Raw genomic sequence first — 27180 nt, forward strand, 5'->3', positions numbered from 1 at the left:
AAACAATAGAGCCCTCTAGAGCCTGAATGGAGTCACTGAGTCCAGCTGCCAATGCCCATGGGTGTTGGTCTCCATGGACACACCACAACAAGCCAGTGTTAAGGCAGAGATTTAGCAGGACTAAAGGAGTTATTTTTATGTCATTTGAATGTTTTGATCATTGAAAATATCAGACATGTCTGCAGTGTACAAAGTTTCCTCCTCTGTAAAGGTGAAGCAGATGGAGGCAGAGCTGTGGAGTCACCTCTCTGCACTCAAGGTAGAGATCGAAGAGAACGGAGGAGCAGGATCTTCTAATGCCTACAGGTCTGTCTGTGATGTGATATATTATTTAAGCTCAGATTGCCAAAAGGGTGGACCTGAAAGCTATCCTCAACTCAAAATATGGCTGTTTGTTATTTTACATGAATTTTTGCCCTTCACAATGCAGACTAATGTACTTGCGTGCTCAAATAACCCTGCACATGATTTCAGATTTCTGTTCTGAAGCAGGACACCTTTCAGTTTTCCACCTTAAATCAAAGTTTAAGATGCATGTGAGGGTTGTAAAATATACAGGGTGGGCCATTTATATGGATACACCGTAATAAAATGGGAATGGTTGGTGATATTAAAGTCCTGTTTGTGGCACATTAGTATATGTGAGGGGGCAAACTCCTCATGATGGGTGGTGACCATAGTGGCCAATTAGAAGTCAGCCATCTTGGATACAACTTCTGTTTTTTTTCAATAGGAAGAGGGCCATGTGACACATCAGTTATTGGTAATGTCACAAGAAAAACAATGGTGTGCTTGGTTTCAACGTAACTTTATTCTGTCATGAGTTATTTACAAGTTTCTGACCACTTATAAAATGTGTTCAATGTGCTGCCCATTGTGTTGGATTGTCAATGCAACCCTCTTCTCCCACTCTTCACACACTGATAGCAACACCGCAGGAGAAATGCCAGCACAGGCATCCAGTATCCGTAGTTTCAGGTGCTGCACATCTCGTATCTTCACACCATAGACAATTGCCTTCAGATGACCCCAAAGATAAGTCTAAGGGGGTCAGATCGGGAGACAGGGGCCATTCAACTGGCCCACGACGACCAATCCACTTTCCAGGAAACTGTTCATCTAGGAATGCTCGGACCTGGCACCCATAATGTGGTGGTGCACCATCTTGCTGGAAAAACTCAGGGAACGTGCCAGCTTCAGTGCATAAAGAGGGAAACACATCATCATGTAGCAATTTCAAATATCCAGTGGCCTTGAGGTTTCCATTGATGAAGAATGGACCCACTATCGTTGTACCCCATATACCACACCAAACCATCACTTTTGTTGTTCCGACAGTCTTGGAGGGATCCATCCAATGTGGGTTAGTGTCAGACCAATAGCGGTGGTTTTGTTTGTTAACTTCACCATTCACATAAAAGTTTGCCTCATCACTGAGCAAAATCTTCTGCGTGAACTGAGGGTCCTGTTCCAATTTTTGTTTTGCCCATTCTGCAAATTCTGTGCGCCAATCTGGGTCATCCTCGTTGAGATGCTGCAGTAGCTGGAGTTTGTAAGGGTCCCATTTGTGAGCAGCTAATATCCGCCGAAGGGATGTTCGACTAATGCCACTCTCCAGTGACATGCGGCGAGTGCTACGCTGTGGGCTCTTGCTGAATGAAGCTAGGACAGCCACTGATGTTTCTTCATTAGTGACAGTTTTCTTGCGTCCACACTTTGGCAAATCCAACACTGAACCAGTTTCACGAAACTTAGCAAGCAGTTTGCTAACTGTAGCATGGGAGATGGGTGGTCTCGTAGGGTGTCTTGCATTGAAATCTGCTGCAATGACCCGGTTACTGCGTTCACCGGATATCAACACAATTTCGATCCACTCCTCACGTGTTAACCTCTTTGACATGTCAATGGCTGTGAACAAAGAGAAACTTGTAAATAACTCATGACAGAATAAAGTTACGTTGAAACCAAGCACACCATTGTTTTTCTTGTGACATTACCAATAAGTTTGATGTGTCACATGGCCCTCTTCCTATTGAAAAAACAAAAGTTGTATCCAAGATGGCCGACTTCTAAATGGCCACCATGGTCACCACCCATCTTGAGGAGTTTGCCCCCTCACATATACTAATGTGCCACAAACAGGACTTTAATATCACCAGCCATTCCCATTTTATTACGGTGTATCCATATAAATGGCCCACCCTGTACAACACACAAAGTATTATCAGCAGTGATTAGAAATTCACATTAACAGGCAGCTGAACAGTTTTTTTTTAGTGTTATGTTCTCTGTATATTTATTTATCCATGTCTTGTTTTTAGGGTTTTTTAGCCTAAGTAGTGTAGCAGAATAGTAGTCACTTTAGGTAAAATATGACATATCTGAGCTGTGACTGATTTGTGGGGATTTAAATTTTTAAACCCATGCTGTTTGTTTAAAAGCTTCTTATTAATCTAAGTTTTTGTTTCAGTTCTGTTCTACCTCCTAAAGATATTTCCTTCTTTCGTGTGGAGAGGGAGCATGCACTGAGGAGAGGGCTTCAGGTGATGCTTTCTACAGAAAGTTTATTACTAGTCTTGCTTTGTTAGAGGCTTTTAAAACTTTGATATCCAATGTTAAGTGAAAGCATTATTTTTAGGTTTATTAAATTTTTTTAGGTGTAGTTTGTTTTCTGCTGGTTTCAGGTGGCTGATGTTTTGCCGACTCGGTCTCAGGCTGATATCATGCAGCGAGAGCTGGAGAGCTGCTTGAGTTTTGAGTACACTCCTGACAGTCTGCCTCTTCTGCTGCACCAGGTCAGGACAAAGAGACAGAAAATTCATACCTGAAACAGGAAGCAGAAACAGATGATTTTGAACTTTTTTAAAAAGTTTTTAAACTTACACCAGTTTCCTTTTTGTATTTTTTTTTTCTCACAGTTCTTCACAGACAGATCTTATCACTTGGCTCAGATCAGATATCTGCTCATGCTGAGATGGAGGAGATTTTGCCGCCATGCCAGCGTTATTGAGAAGCTTTATCCCCATTATAAGGTTGCCATGTGTAAACGAACAGCATGACCTAGCAGTGTTTTAACAATACTCTAAAAAAATACATCTTTTCACTGTACTTTTGTACTGGTTTGTGGTTATTTTCTGCATTTTATTCTGTATCTACCTTTAATCTGAGTTTAAAAATATGGCAGATATCATAGAATACATTTTCCAAAACACACAGGATGCTTACGAGTGTGAATGTGACTTAAAAACAGAATTAATCCCCCATGTTTAACTAGTACACAATTAAGGTACCATTAATTCTAAAAGGTATACACTCACTGAACACTTTATTAGCTATAGCTTGCTAGTACAAGCTCCGTTACTGTTGCCTTCCTGTCAGTACGACTTTGATATCCGTGCATATTTTGTTCTGTTTTGGACCATTCTCTGTAAATCCTAGAGGTGGTTGTGTGGTGCAGTTTCTGAAATGGCAACACTTGTGCCAAATTCAAATTCCAAATGACCTTTCTTCTTCATTCTGAAGTGCGGTTTGAACTTCAGCAGGTCTTCTTGACAATGGCTGATTGGATATGCATTAATGAGCAGTTGAACAGGTGTGAGTATATACAGGTTTTTGGATTTCTTTTTCAGGGCAGCTCTCGTTTACGTCATCTTAGATCCCAAATCACACTACAAAGTTTCACAGCAGCATAGTAAAAGAGGCAGGGAGCTAAATTATCCTGTCTGCAGTCATGTTTGCCATCTTTGTACTACTTTTTCCTATATATGGGCTTTAAATGATAACAAATCCTTGGGATCCAGTTATTTAGATTTTATACAGCATCTCTGTGATTTAATAATTAGAATAGTCAGTTCAGGAGGCATACACTTCCTTGTACTCTATTTTGAATATCAGTGGAAAATGTTCTCCTCATGTAAACACCTGGAGAACGCTGAATCTTTTATTTCTAAAGAACGAAAAGAATCGTACAGATGTCACACTGAAAAATGCATCATCGTATCAGACTTGTTTTGTTTCAGGATCAACTGTCCTACATGACCCGTGAGTATCAGGATGCCGTTCAGAGAGCTCGCAGACTGTCAGCAAGCAGAGAGAAGATGCTGACCGGCCAAGGAAACCCCGTCAGCCTGCTCACTCAGGACGATGTGGTCATTTATCTGCAGTGGCTTGTCTGCCACCTGCACTCTGTTCAGCCCATCCACAACTTTCTCAGGGTAAAAAGCCACAGACAGATGTTATCACTGTTCATCCTATCTGATACCTGTGGTGCTTTATTTCACATTCAAATTTGCTTTAACAGGTGCTGCACTATGTACCTGTGTGTGAAAGAAAAGATGAAGCACCAGGACAGGAAATTTTACATGAGACACAACAGGCTGATAGTGAGTTTTCCTTTCATACATGTTTTTGTAATCTTTTGAAAAAAAAAAATGGTAAAAAACCAAAGTTTACATTTAACTGTATTTTAGGACTCCCACTCCACACTGTTCACCTGGAGCAGTTCATGCCCGAGCTGGAGTCCCTGCTCTCCTACTTCCGCCTGCCATATGACACAGGAAATCTGAAAACCACTGCAGATGAGATGGAGCTATTCAGCATGGTATATTTGTCCTCAAAAAAAGTGGTGAAATTTAAAATGCATTTAAATTATTGGTCTGAATCTCAGCTGCTGTCTGACCAGGTGTGGAGGGAGTTTAAAGCGATCTTCCGACAACAAGAGCAGATGAAAACGTTTCCTCCTTATGTCGGTACGGACGTCAGAGAGAGTCAGTGGGGGAGGAAGAGTGCAAACATGGCTGTGTGCAAGGAGGCTAACTGGATTCCATTCATCCAGGTTTGAAGGAAACAAATAAAATAGTAAAATAATCTCTTCAAATACTGCTTCCTGTGATGCTCGGTGCTTTAGGGTTCATCGGTATCTGGCAAAACATTTGCTTTTTTTCCCCCTGTAAGCACTTGTGTTTTTATGGATTCTGTAGTCTTTGAGACGTTTGCAGGATGCTAGAAACTGATTGTTTGGATTCCACTCTGTAGGTGAAACCCTGGCGAAATCTGTGGCAGCAGAAGCTCTTCACAATGCTCAAGGAAAAGAATTCAGTTGATGAGCTGCTCCACATGCAGTGCAAGTTTCTTCAGGTAAAAAGCGAGTCTGCTCTGAATCAGTGTCACGCATCCTTCAAAATGGGTGAAATTATTGCAGATGATTAATAAATATATAGTTAAAACTGACTAACTGATAACTGGTGAAAAGAACATAAATGAGAATTTGCTAACAGTGCACTACACTAATGCCACTTTATTTAGGTACACCTTTTCAGCTGCTGTGTCATATTAGCCAGTGACCTCGGAGTATTTAGGCATGTGGACATAGTCGAGACGAGCATAAAAGGATGGATCCATCCTGCCTTGAACCAGCAGCTCAGACTGGTGCTGGTACTGGAATAATTTCTGGGATATTTTTTGGCACACTTTGGGTTTCTTAGTACCAGCTGATCACTTCAAATCTCTGAGAAATGTATCCAGAACTTTCTTGAATCTGTGCCACAAAGAATGAACACAGTTCTGAAGAAAAGCCAGTACTAGCAACGTGTACCCAATGAAGTGTCCTGACTGTATATAATGCGTTTTTATTTTAATGATTTTTGTCACGTTTTGCTGTCCTCGCTGTGTATCTGACCAGGTCCGTGATTTGCTCCACGTGGCTGCAGCTCTCAAAGAACATGCTGCTCAAGTTGACGACTCACAATCCACATCGTTCATCTCAAGCAGCCACAAGACAAAAAAACAAATGATCTCTGAGATTTGGAAAAGTGTTTACAATGTTGCCAATCTCATTCAGGTGTGTGTCGTCTAGTTTTCGACTTGGGGAGATGTAAAAATTCAATCAGTGCAATGACACTGACATTTACGGTATGTTAATAGGAAACCCACAGTCACTCATCCACATCCAGAGTGAGCAACAAAGAGATTTCAAAGAGTCAGACCTCAAGCTTTTACCATGAAAGGTGTGTGTTTATTCAAAGAAAAATTGCTTTGTAGAATTTATTCGTCACATTACTTTGGTCACTTGTGAGGCTAAAAGCCTTTAAGACTAAGGAAAACATCAGCTCTTTTCCCACTCACCCATATTATCGTGGCACAGTCAGTCTTTGGAGGACAACCTGCAGGTCCTGGGCCTGGATGACAGTTTACCTGAAGGCTCCTCAGGTCCAGTAGTAACCAGAGGAGCTTACCTGTCCCTCATCTATCTGCGCCATTTGAAACTCAGAGAGCTCCAGGTACAGTAGTAGTATTTTCTACTAGTATTTATGTGGCAGGTATGTAAGTGCATGTTGATAGATGCATTTCAATTAAATTCAAATGTATATGTTATATAGCACCAAATCACAACACAGTTGCCTCAAGGCGCTTTATATTGTAAGGTAAAGACCCTACAATAATACAAAGAAAACAGGTGACCTGAACAACCACATGACCCCCTGTGAGCGAGCACTTTGGTGAGGAGGAAGAGAAATGCAATTACATGCAGGGAGGTCTATTAACACACAGTGAGTGAAAAAGGTGACTGAAGAAGACACACCAAATGCATCATGGGAATCCCCCAGCAGCCTACAACTATTGCAGCGTAACTAAGGGAGAACTCAGGGTCAGCTGATCCAGCTCCAACTATATGCCTTATCAAAAAGGAAAGTTTTAAGCCTAATCTTAAAAGTAGAGAGGGTGTCTTTCTCCCAAATTCAAACTGGAAGCTTCTTCCACAGAAGAGGGGCCTGAAAGCTAAAGGCTCTGCCTCCCTTTCTACTTTTAAATACTCTAGGAACCACAAGTAAGCCTGCATTCTGAGGGTGAAGAGCTCGAATGGGGTGATATGGTACTATAAAGTCATTGAAATAAGATGGGGCCAGATTATTCAAGACTTTATATGTGAAGAGCAGGATTTTAAATTTGGTTCTGGATTTAACAGGGAGCCAATGAAGGGAAGCCAATATCTCTTTCTAGTCCCTGTCAGTACTTTGGATCAACTGAAGGTTGATAATAATGAATTACAGTAGTCCAGCCTAGATGTAATACTAAGGTATGCCTGTGACCTAGTTTTTTTGGCATCACTCTAACACAGGGTGTTTCTAATTTTAAAGATATTGCACAATTGGAAGAACCCAGTCCTACATATTTGTTTAATATGCACATTGAATGGGATATCCTGGTCAAGAATGAGTCCAAGATTTTTAGGGCCAAGTACAATAACCTCAGTTTTATCTAAACAGAATTGGTCCTAGCACTGAACCCTGTGGAACTCCATAATTAACCTTAGTGTGTGAAGAGGACTCCATTTACATGAACAAACTGGAGTCTATTAGGTACGATTCAAACCATTGCAGCACAGGACCTTTAATTGCTACTGCATGCTGTAATTGCTGTAATAAAGTTTTAGGGTCGACAGGATCAAACGCTGCACTGAGGTCTAGCAGGAAAAGCACAGAGATGAGTCCACTTCTAAGGCCATTAGAAGATCATTTGTAACTTTCACTAAAGCCTTTTTTAAGATAGGTTGAACATATTTAAGACTGAAACATTAATGGTGGGACTTCTCTGAGCAGTCTTGAATAGGGTCTAAAAGACATGTTGATGCTTTGGAGGAAGTAATAACTGAAGTCAGCTGTACTGAAAGTAGCTGTACATAATGTTATGTCTGTGAGATGGTTATGAGTAACTTTTTCTCTAATGTTTAAAATTTTATTTGTGAAGAAATTCATGAAGTTCTTACTAGTTAACTTTTGCTTAAAGGAATGCTACAGGTGGTAGAGCAGATCGCCTACTAATCAGAAGACTGGTGCTTCAATCCCTGTCTGCTCCAGTCTGCATGCCAAATATCCTTGGGCAAGATACTAACCCCAAGTTGCTTTCCAATGCATCCATCAGAGTATGAATGCGCATGAATGTTAAATAGAAAGCACTTAAGGAGTAGAAAAAAGTGCTTGTCCGAATGGGTGTGAATGAGGTCTTTTAAAGTGGTTTTAGTGCTCAGAGTAGAAAAGTGCTATATAAGAACCAGTCCATTTACCGTTTCCCCTGGACCTTACTGGGTTATCTGCTTTAGGTGTGCATCTGAGAGTTATACCAGGGAGTCAAGTATTTCTGGTTTGAGCCTTTCTTTTTCAGAAGAGCTACAGTATCCAGAGGTGTGCGCAGTGAAGAAGTGAAATTATTAACAAGATAATCAACCTCTATGGGAGTAGCGTTCAGGTAGCTGCTCTGCTCTGTTGGAATCAGGCATAGAAGAAGAGAACAGTAGATGAATGACATCCTTAAACTTAGTTACAGCACTTTTAGAAAGACATCTACTGAGATGAAATCTATTCCCCACTGCTGTGTAATCCATCATTGTAAATGTAAAGTTATGTGGAAATGTTCAGTTTCTGTGCCATATGTCAGAACAAGATCTAGAGTGTGATTAAAGTGATGGGTGGGTTCTTTTGCATTTTGAAAGAAGTCATTTGAGTCTAATAATAGATTACATGCTTTGTTAAGGCTGCTAGTATCTACACTGATGTTAAAATCACCCACGATAATTATTTTATCTGAGCTGAGCACTAAATCAGATAAAAACTCTGAGAAATCAGAAACTCTGAGGCACAGGTGGACGATGGAGAACAACAAATAAAACTTGTTTGAGTTTTCCAGTGAGGGTGGACAAGGCTAAGCAGGGTCTTTGGTTAATTAACAGCTGGAGTGGAAGATTGCTGCCATTTAATTAAACTAACATAATCACCCTGCTGTAAACAGGATTCTGTAAGGCAGAGTAAATCAATTTGTTGATCAATTTTTAATTCATTTACTAAAATGGGAGCGAGAGACCTAATGTTTAATAATCCACACTTCACTGTTTTATTCTTTGGTGCAGTGGTGGATACTGAATTGTTCTTTCTCTCGTCTTTAAACTGTTTTTTGCTGATGATCATTTTCTTGTTGATTTTTTTTTTTTTTTAAAAAGGAAAAAGATATTAAGTATATCTGTCCGTTGCTATAGTATGCAAGCTCTTGAATGTCGTTTTAATTTTTACCATCTGCAGCGTGTGTCACTTGGGATGCTGAACTACCTGCGCTCTGTGGAAAGGACTTTGACCTTTGACCTGGCAGGTTTGCAGCTAGAAGGACAGGTGCTGCACAGCACAGCAGAGGAGACGGGTTGGATGAATGCAGCCAGAGGAGGAAAAGGAGAGGCAGAAGGTCTCGGCTCTTTCCAGTATATCCACAACACTCCTGTCGACTACAAGGTAAAAACATATATCCTCTTACGTCAAGTGAATAAAAAAAAATTGGTTTAACTGAGAATTCAGACATTGCTTCTTACAACTGTCTAGGTCCACTGCTCAGAGTTCATGGAGTTTGCAGAGGTGGAGAATCTTCATGATTTTTACACCTCTGAGGGCCGTTACATCCACACTCAGGACCACAGAGGGTTTTACATCATGTACGACGCTGCTCTGCAGGACCTTGTGGAGCTGATGAATGAGCTTCTCCTCATCGGCTCGCACTTCATCCACAGAAACACGATCAAACTAATTGGAAAAACTGAGGGAGTGTCAGCCTCGACAGTAGATTTCAACTCCTGGGCTGGGACAGATGTTGACCGCGTTGCTGTGCTTCTCAATTTGTGGACATGTGAGACTGAGTTCATGGAGAGCAAAGTCCAGGTAGATTGATGGAAAAGAGGATTTGACTTTTTTTTGGGCTCAGTCATTTCCTGTTAGCATTGAACTTTATAGAACTATGACTGAGATACTATAAATGGATTTTATTGAGTGAATGTTTAAACTGAAATGCTGTGTGCGCTGTGCACTTCTGTGTTTCTGCAGCTTTTAAACTGTTACTATGAAGCCTACCAGCATGCAGCGGGCACAGAGGAGAGGTTTGCATTGGCCCGAGTTATCACTGACATCATGCACAGGAAGCCACAGCTGGACCTGAACCAGGATGACTTTTTTCAGGCCTACAGGACTGAGATCAGCTGCATGCAGAGCCACCAGCGGCTGATCCGAGACATTCTGGACAATCAGGTAAACACTAAATGATGCGATGGATTATATTTACATGTGAAGCTGTGCAATAACTGTGGTCTCCACATGAGACACACCAGTTATATTTTGTTGTTATGTTGTTCCTCTGAACAGATAGAGAGACAGCGACTGTACCTTCAGCGCATCTGGAGAAATGATCACAAAGCCTTTATAACCAGCTATGGTCGTCCACCTAACTATGTTCCCCAATATTTGGTCTCACTTGGAGGCGGGAGGCACGTTAAAACAGCTGTGGAGGAACTTTATACTATAAAACATGATTATTTTCTACTTTTAACACTCATGTTTTTATCTCCTTGCGTGCATTTTTTTTTTTTTTTTTTTTGCAGGCCTGCTCTGATGAATGTATTCCTGCTAGAAGTTCACCCATCACTCTGTCTGGCCTCTGCAGTCTATCAAGGATTGGTTCAGGCTCACACTGAACTCTGTCAATTGCACCGAGTCACGAGCATCAGTGACAAACTCCACCTTGAACACAACCTCTTAGAGCAGGCACTGAAAATCTGGAACAACCAGACTTCACCAGGAGCCTCCTACAGCTCACAAATACAAAGAGATGTACATTCTTGTTCAGAGTATGGTCAGATTACTGTGTACAAAAAATTAAGCCATTTCACTAAATCCCAGTTTGTCTGTTGCTCTCAGTTGTTCTCAGACGTGTTTATCGAGGATCCGATTTTGGTCCAGAAGTTGGGGCTGTCACTAGTAAAAGCTGCAGAGGAGAGGGACATGAAGCAAGGACCAAACAAGCAGCTCTGTGCTGTAGAAACATTGTCCATGCTGCTGGAGCTTATGAGTATCCGCCATCGCCTGCTGGAATCAGCCTCAGAGACGGCACATCTGGCACAGTTAAGAAAACACTCACAGCAGAGGGGCAGGGGTGTTTACAATAATTAACTCCTTTTTTCCCCATTAAGATGGCATTTGACAAAGTCCTTTGTACCCTTAGTAACAAGTTTTGACACCTCATCAATAAAGAGATGGTTTGGTAAATATTAAACAGTTTGCAGGTTTTTCAGCCAATCATCACTAAGTTCTGATTAAAACCCAGTCGTTTTGTTCTATAAACACACCTGACATATGACAAACTGCTCAGTTCAGAAATGAGCTTCAAAGGTTACTTCAAAGAGTTATTATATTTACACCCAAACATATCCAGGTGCAACCTAACCCTCTAAGTTTTATATAGCATGATAACACAAACAACTTTACTTTCAATTTCCTACATTTTTACATTTCATACTTCTCTGTCACACCTCGTTCACTACATCCATGACTTTTTTCTGGTCTTCCTCTTTTCATCTGGCAGCTCCAAGTTCAACACCTTTTATCCAATATATCCACTATACCAATTCTGCACATGTCCAAACCATCTCGTCCTTTCGTTTCGAACTCTCTCTCCAAACCTGTGCTGGGATGTAGTCATGTCTAAACTTGTCCACGCTGGTCTCTCCCAATGGAAATCTTAACATTTTCAGCTCTGCCTGCTGTCTTTTTTGACATGGCCAACATCCTCAAACTATACATCGGTTGTAAATTTTCCCTTTCACTCTTGCTGCTATCCTGTCACTGACATTTGTCTTCACCCACTCCATCTTGCCTACACTCTCTTCTAAATGATGAATAAATTTAGCAAACTGGATTAGCAAATTTTAAACCCTCCCAGGAAAAGAAGAATCCAGTTTCTATTAAACTACAGCTGTTGTTAGGTTATACTGTCTCTTTGCTAATATATTAACATTTCTGTGCAGCCAGGATTAACCAGTTTGAATTAAATGAGTAATGTAACGTAACATTTCTTCTCAGGCTGTACAGAAATGTGGCCTTAGAGCTCGGCTTTGAGGAGTTCCACCTGTATCTGAGGCCGCTGCAGTTTGAGTGTACTGATCAGAAAGTCAGAGTCCAGCAGAGGCCTGTTTTTATCACAGAAATCCTGGAGGACGACAGCTCCGTGGACAGGTAAAACATAACAACTACATCCGATTTTCCAAATAAATCTTCATTTTCATCATAGCTGAAAGCTGGAATTTTGTTTTCTTTAACTATAAAGTCTGCTGTATATTAAAAACCAGACATGTTTGAGAGAAGCTGTCAAAAAGATATTAGGACTTCTCTTGAGCAATCCAGAAATGCCTATTATTTCAGCTTCTTTACAAAAGCAGTAAACTGTGTTTGAAAGAAAATTAAAGAGGACTTTCTGCTGCAGGTTCATCCCATCCCATCTGCCTCTGAGTATCCAGGAACTGGACGAGAACCAGATCGGGAGGTTTAGCTTCAGCTCAGAGGAAGCAGTTATCCATGTAAGATTAAAGTAAACACTAAGGCTTATCAAAAAATGAATTAATACACTCAAATACTTTCATGTGTTGTTTTTCCTAGCTTATGAACAGACAGAGTATCGAGAACCTCCAGGTGGCGTTGGCCTGTCAGGTTACACAGAAGAACGCCTTGATGAGTGCGGTCAAACTGGCTCAACTTTGTCTTTGGGCAGAAAGTGATTCATCTTCAGCTGAGGTTTGTGTTGCTCACTGGTGAAAAGTAATTTCCGAGTATTTCAACTTAGAATATTTGCCTTTCCTGTAAAGAAACTGTCAAAATAACAGTTTTAATGACTTCACACTGGACTTCAAACACATAATGGGACTGAGTGGTCATTGTTGTGCAGGACATCAAATAAAATCATCCTGATCAGAAGATGTTCCCTGGTCTAAATTATGTTCAGAGGCAATAAAAAGAAAAGCCTCGATGTGTGTGTGAAATATTAACTGTATATGTGCTCTATATGTGGATGGAATGGGGATAAAATAAACATCTGTTTTTTTGCATTTTTATGGTTGTGTTGATTTGGAAACGGCACAATACGTTGGATCCACCGGACTGGCAAACACAGGCTGAGTAACAATAATATGAATACTGCCCAAGGTCCAACATGAGAGAATAATAGTGTTTACATGCTGATTTATTAGTAATAACATGTATTTATGCCTCTCTGTACTGAATAAAACAGTCTGAATACTGTGGTGTTGGGTGCTTTTATATAAACACACAGCTGTTGAAATATTTTGTTTATCTTCTTTATTCATCTCAGAGGGAAGACAAAGATGTAACATGTAACTCCGGCTCTGGCAGCCACACAGGCGGCCTGCAGGAACAATATAAATCTTTTCCCTCCAAACCCTCCAGGAGAATTTCCACAAAACAGTGGTATTGACTTACAGGACAAACTGCACCGGTAGTGATTTAACACATAACACTTTTTTTTGCTCTTTATGACACAAAACCTCATTTGTTCCTCCAGGGTGATGGGCGCATTTGTGTCCATCCAGCTGGAAAAAGTGGGTCTGCGTGACGAGATGCTGAATTCATTTGTGAAGAAGAAACAGGCCGTGGGGGGGTTTCTAAAAACCCCGGTGAGATGCACACAGCGGTAGATTCTCAGGTGGCTGAGCAGGATGATAAATGTGATTGGCTGCTCATGAAGTAAAATTAATTTGTCTCACTTTGCAGGAGGAGGCTGCAGAGATCAAAAGGGAGCTCATAATCGACTTTCTCAGGAAGTATGTTCACGGGCATCCTTTTTTTGTTAAAACAGACAACATGCCTGAGCTTTACTGAGTTTTTTCCTGTAATATTAAGGTTCTTCTAAATGTTTCGTCTCAGATTCAGCACACAAATGTCCATGCACTGTGTGAGAGCTCAGATTGTTGGATATTACCACAATCTGACCTTTCTCTTGGAAGACATTCCCTACATTCGTCAGTCCTACTTCATGATTGGACAGCCTGTTGCTGATGGTTGTTCTGACCCCAGGTACAACCTCTAAGCATTAAAGAGTGATTATCCACATTATATTTGTCCTGGTTATAGTACGGTAAAACTAGTTCAAAGAATTTGAGCCAAAATGACAAGTTTGTGCATTTTGGTACAGATGTGTTTCTTCAGTTGTATCCGGGGAAACTTTTCAAACCAAGATTTCTCCCAAACAGGATTTTTCAGCAGTTGCTGTGTGCAGATGGAAGAACTCTCCTCAACCTCTGGTACATCCCCCACTTCACTGAAGTGCTTCGCATGTTCAAAACACTTGATGTTTCGGTGAGACACTTAAACTAGTCACTGAGACTAATATTACAGCAGGTCACAGGGTGATAACTTTAGCTTTCAGTTTCTCATGCCATGAACTAATTTTAGAGCAGATCTGTTTTTGTTCTTCTTGTTTCCGTGTTGGTGGAGGAGAGAAGCATGTTAAGTTTCTTTATCTGGACTTTATTTAACCCTCTTCTGGTCTGATTTCATCAGGCATGTGATGAGGCTCTCCGTCACACTCTGCAGATAGTGTCAGCTCTTCATGACATCATTCATTACCTGATCAGCTTCTCCAAACTGGGAAACAGACAAGACTCTTTAAGATTGGGGAGAGGACATGATGAAAGCATCGGTAGGTTTATTTTATAAACGAAGCGTTCCAAAAAAATTGCAGTAATGTTTAGGGATCAGTCAGTGGTTGGAAAGATGAATAAATCAGACTGCTATTTGCTCATGCAATGCTGAGAGTGAATAAGATGGAATAACTCAAAATTGACACATGACAGAAAAAATACTTCTTCTTTTTTTTAATCTAAAAGTGTAGTCATGCAGGGCTGAGATAATGTTCCTTGGAAATTTTAGCTGAAGACGTGCCTTCTTTGTGGCATAGATTCAACATGTTGCTGAAAACATTCCTCAGAGATTTTGGTTTGTTCTGACATGACAGCGTCACTCAGTTGCTGCAGATTTATTGGCTGCACATCCATGATGTGAATCTCCCAATGCACCACATCCCGAAAGCGCTCTATAGGACTGAAATCTGGTGACTGCGGATGCAGTTTGAGTACAGTGAACTCATTGCCATGTTCAAGAAACCAGCAAGATTATTTGAGCTTTGTAACTTGGTGCCTTATCATACTGGAAGCAGGCATCAGAAGATGGGTGGTCAAAAAGAAATGGACATGGCAACAATACTCAGTTCAGCTGATATTAAGGGGTCCAAAGTCTGCCAAGAAAATATCCCTGCACACACTTACACCATCACCACCAGTCTAAAACATTGATACAAGGCCAGATGGATCCACACTTTCATTTGTATGCCAAATTCTGACCCTATCATCCCAATGTCACACCTGAGACTCATCAGACCAGGAAATGTTTTTCCAGTATTCTGGGGAGCCTTTATGAAATATTAGTTTTCTATTCTTAGATCAGAGGAGAGAGAGTTACTGTTGCCTTCCTATTGGTTCAGACTGAACTGGCATACAACTTCCATATTCAATTAACCATCTTGGAATCTCAGGTATAACCAGGGACCAGGTGATATAGTAGAAAAGGAAAACCTGGATTTGGACAGCCATTCACACATTTGTTTTTTCCTCTCTGGGCGCTGTACAGGAACAGAGCTGCAGGAGCTCCAGCAGCAGGTCGATCATCTGTCTGATCCCAGCAGCCTGGAGTCCGTCGGCCGCCTGCTGCAGCTGCGCAGGCAGGTCCTCCTGCTGCAGTTTGATACTGCTGTCAGAATCTTTGTCAGGTCAGCGGTGAAATCGTCACTTCCCTCAGCTGTCTGCTACCATACTGAAACTTTCTCCATGACAAAGATATTTAAAGGCTGTTTTACTTTTTTCTTTTCTTTTATGGCTTCCTTTATGATGCCGTTTTCATGGATTTAAAAAAATACCAGCATTTAATAGAAAACATTTTCAGATGTTGCAAAACAACATGCTTTAAAAAAGATAGGGTATAATATTTTAAAAACATAAAGAAAAATATAGCTTAAATTTAGTGATTAGTTCATGTTGATGCATTCTCCACTGCCGGGTGATGTGAGGTGTTTGGCCAATTCAAATATTTCAAAGACTGAAAGCTTTTGCGGTGTCAGATGTTATTTCCAGTTACTCCCCTGAAGTTTCCCTCCATCACTCTTCTATCACAGCTTAATAAACCTTTATTAATGAAAGTATGTTTATCATTTCTAGGGAGGCTTTCCTCTCCTCTGGTGATTTTACTTCCTACCAGAGTGTGAGTGACAACATGGCGAACGCTCTCCCTCTGATGATTGGCTGCATCCAGACTGACTTCTTCAGTTTCACGCTGCCCGTTCCTCGACCTCTGGAGAATCAAGGCTGTCAGGTGGTGAACTCATATAATCATTTTAGAAAATCATCCTAACATACGTTTTCAAAAAACATGAGAAACACTTTAGAGGATGAGAGGAAACGTGCTCTGTCATGTCATCTTTCTGTGGCTTTGTCTGCTGCAGGCGCAGAGGATGTATCCGTGGAGGAGTTTCATAGCCTGTCACGGACTGCTCCCTCTTCATGGTTGGGATGTCCCACCTACTGAATACTGCATGCAGGTTCACCTCCTCATATGCTTTTTTTCACCTGTTAATGGTGGTGATGGGACTTGGTAGATTTGGTCTTAAAATATATTTTGCCATCAATATGTCATAATTTTGGGTCTGAAAGTTTCTTCTTGTTAAAAGGAGTTTTTCCTTCCCACTTTAGCCAAGTGCTTGCTCATATGGGTTGTGTGATTGTTTGGGTCTTCTCTGGATTATTGTGCGGACTTTACATTACAATATGAAGCACACTGAGGGGACTGCTGTTGTGATGTGGCACTAAACAGATGGGACCTCAGTATTGTTATCATTAAGAGAAAGATGCTCTCAAGTAAATTCACGATCATCCGCTAAAAAGAAAGTCGTTGTATTTCCTATCTTTATTTTTACAGTTGCAAAATGAGTGCGCACTTCTTTCTTGCATTGTCCTTATTACCCATAATTCTCAAATAGGCTTAAAAGTCTAGATTCAAACAACACAAACAACCTTAAGCAACTACACAGCTTTGTTTTTTTTTAATGCATCGTTAAACTCTCCCAGTGATAGTTAAAAAGATTTCATGGTTATTTGCAGCTCTGTTTGAGCAGCCTGAGCAGTCGCAGCAGACTGCAGGCCAATGCTGCAATCCTCGGGGTGTCCCTGCTCATGGAGGACGTCCTGAACGGTGGAAGAGAGGCAGAGCCTGTTCGTCTCCATGGCAACAAAGATGACCTTCAGCATAGTGGCACACCTAATGAAGTAACGACAATTTCTAACAAGGTCATACCAGTGACGCTTTCACGTTAGGGTTCACACATTAGTGAATAAAAGCTGTAAGTAAATCACTAAGACTGCTGATACGATAGCTATTCCTTTTTTTTATTGCAGGGAAATAAAAGCTGCAGAGAATATGATGATGAAGAAGAAGAGACAAAGATTGATTCCTCAGACCTTCAGGATCCAATCAGAGTCCAGTCTGTGCTGAAAGGTTTTCTCCTGCTGACGAAGCAGCTCGAGGTCTTCAAGGAGAGCTGGGCTCTAAGACGTTTAGGCGTCGACGTCTTTAGGACACCAGCTTTGTATCAACAGTTTGTAAAGCTTTACCGGTAATTAAAGAATATCAAAAATCAGACACTCAAATAATGTTATTTACTCATATCAGGAAATAATTGTTTGTTTTGGTGACAAAAATTGTAAAAGTTGATGTTGTTTTAGGATGATGTAAGTTACATTTAGATCTTTCTAATTCAATAATCATTTTACAGTAATTATTCACTTTGTTTTTAGAGATGAAATCTTTTACCCCAGTATGAGAGCTCTGGCTAAACAAATGGATAAAGAGCATCACTATGAAGTTTTCATCTCTGGCACCCAGTCTCTTCTGCCCCCTCCTGGAGCTTCAGAGGTTGATGTGAAAGCCTGGCAGGTACAAGCACAATGAAAACCGCACAATTAAATCATCATGTCATAATAACAGGAACTTATAGTGCTGCAAAATCTACTTTTTACAGCTCCACCTGCTGATGGAGAGCACAGAGTGCGACATGATTAGAGCAGTGCAGAGAAAGATGAGCAGAGAGCTCACACTAGTGCTTTCAGAGAAAACTCAACAAGATAATCAGCTCCCCACAAGTGCGCACAAACACCACTGAATCTACCTTTAAATACCCATTCAAAATATTTTTACTATTAACTATATGATTGCAGTAACATAATGTTTTCACATGTAAGCAGAGCTGTGGAAAAGAAGTCAAATGAAGTACAGTTTGTCCCCTGAGCAGCCACAGATGGTGGAAACATTCATCCAGCAGCTGATGCAGGGAGCTGAGCAGTCGGAGGGAGAGGTAGGGAAAATACCCACTCATGCTTTGTTCTCCCCTAAAATCTTTTAATAATGTGCTGCTACTGTTGACAGGCTTCTGATTACTGTGTGGAGAAAGGGAGTAGGATCTCTGCTGAAAAAGAGAAAAGAAACTCAAACCTGTGTATTTTATGTACTTACATTCATTGTTATTTCAAATGTGGGCTGTATAATGCTCTTAAAACCCTGCTCTGCTAAGGCATGCCTTCAAAAACACACTAAATACCTTAAATGCTTGCTCTACAAAGGCTGCCATTCCTCCTGAGCTGATTATACAAGCTGGTTGCACTCCAGCGCTATCATTATCATTTCTAACAGCCCCAAGTACACAAAGTATTTGGAAAAACATGCAAAATGTGCTGCTTATTCCTATCATTTCCAGTGCACAGGAAGAAAGTAAAGCTGTTTAGTTAACTGTTTTCCTGTCCATAAGAAGAGGAGAAAGGAGTGGGAACATGCAATATGCAAACATGTGGGACAGGGAACATGAGGTGTTGCTTGGTATCAGCTTTAGGTAGACGTTTCATTTGACAGGTGTTTGAGAAATGTCTTATTTTAGAAAGAGAAGGTAATCAGTCCATTTCCACCAGGATTTTTCTTCCTTGAGAGTCTGCAGAATAAAGGTGGCAATCATCTTTCCCACAGAGCATATGTGGAGTAATGTACAAACTCTTTTTAAAAAGGTAAAAATTAAGGGGAAGTTTTCTCTAAAGCAACATTTTTACATGCAACTAAATGTTTACAAGCTGCTGTCGGACCAGTAATGTCTTCACACTTGAGGTAATGAATGCTATGGTAATTTAGGCCTTTTAATGATTTCTGTGAGCTGTTCCTATAGCAGTTATAAGTGGTGCTGAAGGTTCTTCAATAGCTTTTAACTTCACAACATATAAACTTTTCATCAGTGATGACAGACGAGACAACTATTGAGCTATTTGTACGGTGGCCCTGAGAGGCCAAATGGACTGCAACTTAAGAAAACACCAGCAATAAGAAAATTGCTGCAAAAGCACACAAAACACAACGGAAATAGGGAAAAACGACAACAGATATAGGAAAAAAGAGGAAAAACGAAAACAGATTTCCAAAAGCACAAGGGAAGTGTTTCTGGGGAGACAATAACCTGACGGACCAGTTGCAGGAACCCAAAACATGGTAGGTGTGTTTTATCATGATTCATATAATACTGATGACGGATTTTTACACTTATAGTTAGGCTAACACGCTTACCTCTCATCTTTTCTTTCCTCACAAAACCAATAGATCCTCCACTTCTTTTAAGTGTCTCCCAGTGCAATTCTTAGCATATATTGGTTCCTGCAACTGGTCCGTCGGGTTATTGTCTCCCCAGAAACACTTCCCTTGTGCTTTTGGAAATCTGTTCCTATTTCTGTTTTGTTTTTTCCTATTTCCGTTGTGTTTTGTGTGCTTTTGTAGCATTTTTCTTATTGCTGGTGTTTTCTTAAGTTGCAGTCCATTTGGCTTCTCAGGGCCACCGTATATTTGGCCTAAATGACAAGAGATATGTTTGTAGGAATGATTGTGAGGCTTTCTAACCTAAGAACACTGTGCCAGCTGTCCACCACGGTGGTGGTAGCATCATGGTCTTGGGGCTGTTTTGCTGCCAGTGGTACTGCTACATCACACAAAGTGGATGCAATAATGAAGGAGGAGGGCTAACTCCAAATTCTTCAACTATTGAAAACTTATGGGCTGCGCTTAAAACCAGATCCATGCCAGGAAACCAACAAATTTAAATGAACTCTCCCAAGAGAGGTGGTCAAATATACAAATACAAGAATTATGTCAGAAACTCATTGATGGCTTCTAAAAGTGTCTGGTTGAAGTGTAACTTTGCTAAAGGACATTTAACCAAATATCAGTGGGGGTGTCTGTAAATATTTGACTGGATAAAGAAACCCCTTCTTGTTTTTATGCTCTACAATAATTCTACCCTGGAAAAAGAGCAGTTGAAAGACATCATTAAAAGCCTAAAATTACCATGACATTAATTTCCTTCTGACTACACTTGTAAGTATCACTTTCACATGTATTGTGTGAAGAAACGCCAACACACATAGAGAGAATATAAAGGTGCAGCTTGCTGGCTATTAAAACTTATATTCCAAAGAATGGGGGGAATAAAGTATTAATGCAAGCTGCTAAACTTTAGATATTCATTAATAATATTCTTGGCTGTTTTATTTTTTAGCTGAAGGTCTCTCGGGATCATCTGCAGCAGTGTCTCACTCACCTCAGCTCCTCAGTGATGGAGCGAGAGCGCCAATGCTTTCTGCTTTACTCACAGTTTTATGAACAAATCCTGCAGCAGCACACTCAGCTTCTGTACCAGAGAGAACAGGTGTGGAATATCTTTTTATCTGAGTAAATATATTATTGGCAGTTTATATTTTAAAAAATGAAATCTATTATCTTTCACCATTTTAACTGCAGGATTTGAAGAGTCTGAAGGACGCTCAGACAAGTAATTCTCACAAAGAGGTACACACAGTGATTCCCATCTGTAGCCTCTATGATTTTGTGAATTTAACAGAAAAGCAAATTTGAGCTGCTTTAGGAATGGAAGTCGTGTTTGAGATTGAGAGCTTTCTAGAAAACAAAACTACTTTTTGAGCTTTATTAATCCACAGGTGGCAGATTTATGCCGCGGGATGATGTTGGAGGTCTCAGCCCTGCGGGTCCAAGTTGCTCACCTGGAAGAAGAGAAAATTAATTTAGAGGAACAGCTCGGCCTCAAATTCAAAGAACGCTACCACCCTCTGGTCCGACACCTTTTCTCTACCTGCATCCAGTTAAAGGTGAAAGAACAAGGCCCCCTGTTAAAGGGCTACAACAAAACTTTCACCCTCGACATGCAAATGTTGTAGTAGAAATTAAGACCCATCAGACGAGGAGTTTTTTTCACTCTTCTGTTTAATTTTGGTGAGATTATGCAAATTTTAGCCTCTGTTTTGAGTTCTTAGCTGGCAGAAGTGACACAGTGTGACTCGCTGATTAATTTTTAATCAATTATATTTCTATAGCATCGACAGTACACTCACCGGCCACTTTGTAGTTTTCACCAGTTTTGTGTTAGCAAGTAGCTGAAGTGGTGAAAACTACAAAGTGGCTGGTAATTGTACTGTTTCTTTATAACTAGAATATATACTTTTCATATATCATATTTGAGCAGAAAGAGGTTGAATGACACTTTCTCAGAAGTTTCTCTGTACCATAATAATTTGCTAATATCTGATTGTTGGTGTTCTCTCTGTAATATTGTAAGATCTTTACCATGCAATATAATGCACCTTGTTGTGACTGTTGTTGATGCTATAGAAATATAATTGATTAGATAATAACTTTAAATTATGTGGTAAAACGTTGCTTATTCTTTAGTTCTTTATTCCTGAAATGCATGAACAAGTGTTATTTTGTCATATCTCACATTTTGATTTCTTAAAGATTTGTTTGATGTTGGCTTTCAGGCCAGACTTGATGAGTATCCCCGACAAATGGAACGGGACGTAAGTGCGATGGTGAACAGAGCACGGGGGGAAGGCGTGGACAAGATCATCAAGCTCAAGAGGAGGTACGGCTGCACCAAAGACGATGATGGACTCACCCTCACACAGTTAAAGGTACAGAAAGTTTTTATGTGTAGGCAGTTAAAAAGAGCAGAAGTACTGAAGAGGATCGGTGAATGTACCACTTTCATACCTGTTATGTTAAGAAGGAAGAAGTCCACGAGTTGAAGCTGGAGAACAGCCGGCTGACTGCTCTGCTCTGTAAACTGAAGGCTCTGAGACGCTGGAGGCAGGTGGTCGACCAGGAGAAACTTCACAGGCAACTGCTCCAAACCAAGCAGGTCAGCAGCAGGATGAAGAAATATTCAGCAATTAGTTTTACCTCCTGCAGGGAGGAAAGGAAACAGCATGAATCCAAAGCTTGTGTTTAAACTTAGAGTTTTAATTTAAACAAATAATGTAACCCTTCATGTATTCGAATACTGCAATTTAAGTGTTTCATGTTTTCTTTTGCTTGACCTGCTTAATCCTTACTAATTTTGTCAGCTTTGCATTATTTTTCTAAGCCCATATTTATACATTTATGAACTCAGTGCCACACACTGGTCATTTTGCAGAGGGAGGTTACCACTCGCACCGAGGCTCTCAGAGTGAAAATGTTATCAGAGAAGGTGGCTCTCCTGCAGGAGGAGCTGGACTTTGCACAGCAGGCGCTGACCTGCTCTCAGGCCGAGTGCAGCAGCATCAAGAAGCAGCTCAGCAGGAAGGTACATGCACTCCTATCCACACCTGCTAACATCAGCTGAAACTGCAAATACTCTGAAATTCATTAAAACTATTAAATGTTTGGTATGTATTTCTTAACCTTGGTGAAGGTGCTCTTGAACGCTTTCAGAAGCAGTACAGGTTTATTTTAAAATGCCAGGATTTTAAAATTTAACTACATTTTTTGCCTCCTTGCTAATCATGCAGATACTTACATTGTATTGCTGCTTCTCCAGCTTTCTCTTATTGGCTTTTTTGGATCTCTGAGGACAGGATCTGGCTTTTTGGAGGCTCACTGCACATGTTGAAGTGTTTAAATCACATTTCGCTCCCATAGACTTCCTGATTCATGTAAAGCTGTGCATTTTCAGTTTTTACAGTGACAAGAGCTGTCGGGAGAAGAAGGCTGGATGTATTCACTGAATGTTTGCTTTTTCTCGCTCACAGACAGAGGAGTTCCAGGTGTTCAGGCATCGGTCTGCACGGGAAGCCCACAGCAGACAGGAGCTGGACGCTCATCGAGTGCAGACCTTGGAACAAATGAGAACCGACATGGAGGATAGAGACAGACAGCTCAGGGCCTTCGGTGAGCAGCTGGACAGAGGCAGCAGGATAAACAGGCTACAAAGAGAGCGCAGTGCCAAAGAGATCCGGCAGGTCTGTACGTTAATTAATGTGTTATGCACCACTGATTGCAGGCTGTCTTCTGTGCAAACCCTCCAAAAATCCACTTTTCATGAGCAAAAAAATAAACCTGGTCAGTGGATTTTAAATAGATCAACTGAAGAAATTAAATTTGAAAAAAGATCATGGTATTTTAAGTAAATTAACCTCTGAACATCTTAACTGAGAGTCAAATAAAACCAATTAACAGACTATATCTGTAGGTTCTCAGTCTTTCAGGTCATGGTAGTCTTAAGCACTTTAGTTGGACTTCTTTTCAATTCATGAAGACTTTTCGCTTCATCCAAGAAGCTTCTTCAGTTCCAGTGTTAGAGTCCCAGGTATTTACCCACCATGGAGGTTATGCAGAAAGTCACTGATCCACCCCGCAACCACTTGAGTTATTAATGGTCACGTGATCCAAACTGTGAATCAAGGTGTGGTTCTTGATCGCTGGGCAGGCTCGTCAGAAATTCAATTTCTAAAAAATATCTGATGGAAAAACTCAGCATAACATGCGAGTTTATGTCAGATCCAACAACACCGTTAGACACACACTGGTTCATCCCAAAGGCACAAAACACAAACACAATCTAAGCAACGTATTGTGTGCTGCTCAGTGCTGCGAGGAGTGCTCATAACGTTACACAGGTAAAGCAGACAACCACTCCACAGGTGCATGGCTCAACATAGAAGAACTCATCAGGACAGACTGTTTTCAGGATGATAATGTTCATACTTTGGCCTGACAAGCCATCAATGTCCACTCTGAACGACTCTCATTGAAAAGGCACAGTGCCCTCCAATACCAGCTATCAGAAACCTCAATTAATACCTATTAATACCTCCCTCCTGATTTCCTATCTTTAATTTGCATTATTTTAATATTAGACAAAGGTAACCTAAGTATATTAAAAAAAATCACTTTTTAAATGATGATTTCATCTCAATCGGATTTAGGTCTGGACTTTTATCCTGCGTCACTCTGCCAGATTTTTGCCATTTGGGTGATTTTTTTTTAAAGTGATTTTGAAGGTCTGGGTGTGGCTAGTAAAATTGGACTCTTAAAGCTAATAGCTAAAAAAAAGGTTGCTCACAGTTATTTCATGATTTAAAAAGGGGGTAATTATATTTTTCACAAAGGGCCAGGTAGGTTTAGATTTTTTCCCCCTTGATTAATAATAATCATTTAAAAACCGCATTTTGTATTTACTCGGGTTAACTGTGTCTAATATTGAAACATGTATGTGTGACAAAAAAATGGAAAAATAAAAACAGGAAAGGGACAATTAATTTTTAACAGAACTGTATAATGAGATCCTTTCCCATGTGATTCAACAGTCACACTTTGACCATGTGACCTTAATGGATTGCATGATGACACGACTCTCAGGACCACCTCCGATGGGACAAATCCACGAGGGGTTGAATACCTGAGACTCTTCATCAGTTTGCAGAACTGAAGAAGCCTCTTGGATGTGAGGTTAAAGGATTTTTGCATTGCCTTGGTGCACAAATCCTGTAGAGATACTTACAGATACAGAGTTAGTCTTGGCCTCATTCTGGTGTTAGATCTGTCAAGGGATCAGAAGGATTCAGCCTTTGGGACTAATGAATGTCATTAGTAATTATCAATGCACATAGTGTTTTTATTTATTTATTTTAAATTTAAGCAGGAATAAATTAAAAACAAAACTTTTAACCACACTGTGTGGGTCCAGGTGAGGGGCCAGCTACAGCAGCAACGCAGCCTTAAACAAGAGGCCTTTCAGCAGCTGGATAAACTGCAGAACCAGGTGAACGATGTGGAGGCAGTTCTCTCCAGAGGAGCTTCGACAGCAGGTAAAAGCCTTCCAGGCTCTCCTGATACTCAACAGCATGACAGACCAACAGCTTGCTCTGCCTGTAAGATTTTGTCTGCTTCAGACATTCTTGACTTGACATTTCACTCCTACTTTCTTGTTATGGGTTATATCACAGGTCAAAGCAGGACTTATTGCACGCTGTCAGTCAGCAGACTGAGTACTAGAAGTCCCTCGACAGGTACTGAGCCCACCACCTTCATCTCAGAGCAGTGAAGCAATAATGTAAAGCTGCTCATGCGGTTCATGAGTGAAATCGAAAGCCATCAGATTATCCAGACACTCATATCTTTTTGTGATGACATTTTAAATTTCTTTATAGATATTATTTTCACACTGCAGCATAGCTCTCACTCTGTTCTATTTCTGTGTGCACAGGTCTGCACCGGAACAGGCAGCATTCAGCCCTGCAGCTTGGCAGCCTCACAAACTACACCACACCTCAGGACTTTGCAACAGAGCCAAGACAGCAGAGAGCAGAAACAGCTAGAGGTCATTCAAACACGAGCACAGACAGACCTAAAGCAGTGAGTGAAATAATCATTTAAAAACTTGTTTCATCCCTAATGTAAAAAACAAGAAGGTGGGTGGGGGGATACTTTTTTACAGCACGGTACATTTTGGAGTTTTAAAGCATATGAATTCAATATGTCCCTACTAATGAAGATTACACCTATATAATAATAGGACAACTACTAAATGGTGAACCTAAAGTGAGACAGTACATTGCTGGTTTCAAGGTCAAGAATGTGTGAAAATGCTTTAAAAGCTTTTGCGGTCACCCATCTTCAAGGATTCAAGGAGCTTTATTGTCATTCGCATCACATGTTAACATGAGGTGGAACGAAATTATGTACACACGGTCCCGGAGCGAAAAGAAACAAAATAATGAAGAAACAGATTTTTTTTTTTTTTTTTTTAAAGTAATAAATAAATAGTTGGGGTTTTTTTTACAAACAGAATAACAAGTAATAAAATAATACGATAAATAATACGAAGTAGAGTGCAACAAACTGAGTACCAGTACGGAGTATGGATATAGTGTAGGTATAAATGTAGGTATAAATACTTTAGCAGGTGTCTTTCATTAAGTGTGAAATTCCGAGCAGCAGGGACTAAAGACAATCTGGATCTGAAGACAAGACAATCTGTTTCGTTAGACGGTTATAGCAGGTTGCCCATTTTTATCTCTTAGATGTTCAGCTTGAATCCACCTTTGTTTCTCTTTTAGGATCTGTGTCGCCTGTGCGTCCCGACAGCCGAGACTTTGTTCCCAGATCTGTGAGGTGCAGCAATCAGTCATACACACAAACTTGATTAGCAGATTAGCTTGCTGTAGGCTTACCTATAATGTTTTATATCTCTGTGAGAACTGAATGTTATCTATTCCATTCCCAAAGCTGTCTTCCCTTTAACCTACAGCACAGCATCTTGATGTTGCTCCTCTCCATATTTCACTAACTTTTTAAATATTCAAAATAAATATTTTCAAAGCTCTTAACAAAACCCTTATCACTGATATTTTACTTTTGGGATATTTCTATAATTTTCCTTTATTTTTATCAATCATGTTTTGGCAATCCGTACTTAACTTTTGTCAATTAATAGCATTACATCATGTCTACTTCAGGGTGTCTAATACTCATATTAGATATAGACCAATTTTAGCTTATTGCAAATTTGTCAGAGGAATCATGTCAAAGTTCATTTTTCAGTTGTAGAATGATCCACTTGGTCACATCTTATGAAATAAAACCAAATGATGACATTTTTAAGTGGGCAAAAACAGCAACAACAAAAACCTGTTTTATCATAAGCTCTAAAAAATCATTAAAAATAATAACTGTTTAGCATGTGTTGCATAGTAACTGTCTTATGTTCAGACTGTACATAAAAGGTGGACATAGCCATGTTTATATCAACCATTTGATTGTGAACAAACCTTTTAAAGACTCGAATTGAGTGTTTTGGAAGTGAGGTTCTTGGAACCAGTCATACCTGAAAAAAGCTACCCGCTTTATTATCACCAATTACAGTAATTAATAAAATGATTAAATACCAATAAATACAAAT

At 40.3% G+C, this 27180-nt stretch overlaps 1 protein-coding gene across 4 annotated transcripts; it reads left to right on the forward strand.

Moving 5' to 3' along the window:
- The first annotated feature begins 80 nt into the window (after positions 1–80).
- si:ch73-242m19.1 lies at positions 81–26477 on the forward strand. 4 transcript variants are annotated; one of them, XM_039603156.1, is made up of 46 exons: positions 81–306; positions 2471–2543; positions 2685–2795; positions 2919–3032; positions 4020–4214; positions 4301–4382; positions 4470–4600; positions 4682–4834; positions 5035–5136; positions 5681–5839; positions 5923–6005; positions 6143–6278; positions 9072–9275; positions 9363–9695; positions 9858–10058; positions 10173–10294; positions 10409–10637; positions 10725–10927; positions 11886–12038; positions 12286–12379; positions 12459–12593; positions 13168–13283; positions 13378–13489; positions 13587–13636; positions 13740–13889; positions 14066–14171; positions 14376–14514; positions 15501–15639; positions 16085–16238; positions 16369–16464; positions 17024–17209; positions 17318–17535; positions 17717–17855; positions 17941–18061; positions 18164–18273; positions 20503–20652; positions 20745–20792; positions 20942–21109; positions 21779–21931; positions 22024–22158; positions 22435–22584; positions 23030–23239; positions 24967–25087; positions 25226–25288; positions 25486–25634; positions 26339–26477. In XM_039603156.1, exons 1-46 carry the CDS (start codon positions 176–178, stop codon positions 26390–26392), a joined length of 6381 nt encoding a protein of 2126 aa, XP_039459090.1. In that variant the 5' UTR covers positions 81–175; the 3' UTR covers positions 26393–26477. The 4 variants fall into 4 exon arrangements, with proteins under 4 accessions (XP_039459090.1, XP_039459086.1, XP_039459087.1 ...); XM_039603152.1 differs by having other exon boundaries at positions 10409–10927; XM_039603153.1 differs by having other exon boundaries at positions 10409–10927; positions 22027–22158.
- The last annotated feature ends 703 nt before the right edge of the window (positions 26478–27180 follow it).

The sequence above is a fragment of the Oreochromis aureus genome, linkage group 19, assembly GCF_013358895.1.
Source record: "Oreochromis aureus strain Israel breed Guangdong linkage group 19, ZZ_aureus, whole genome shotgun sequence".
Classification (NCBI taxonomy): domain Eukaryota; kingdom Metazoa; phylum Chordata; class Actinopteri; order Cichliformes; family Cichlidae; genus Oreochromis; species Oreochromis aureus.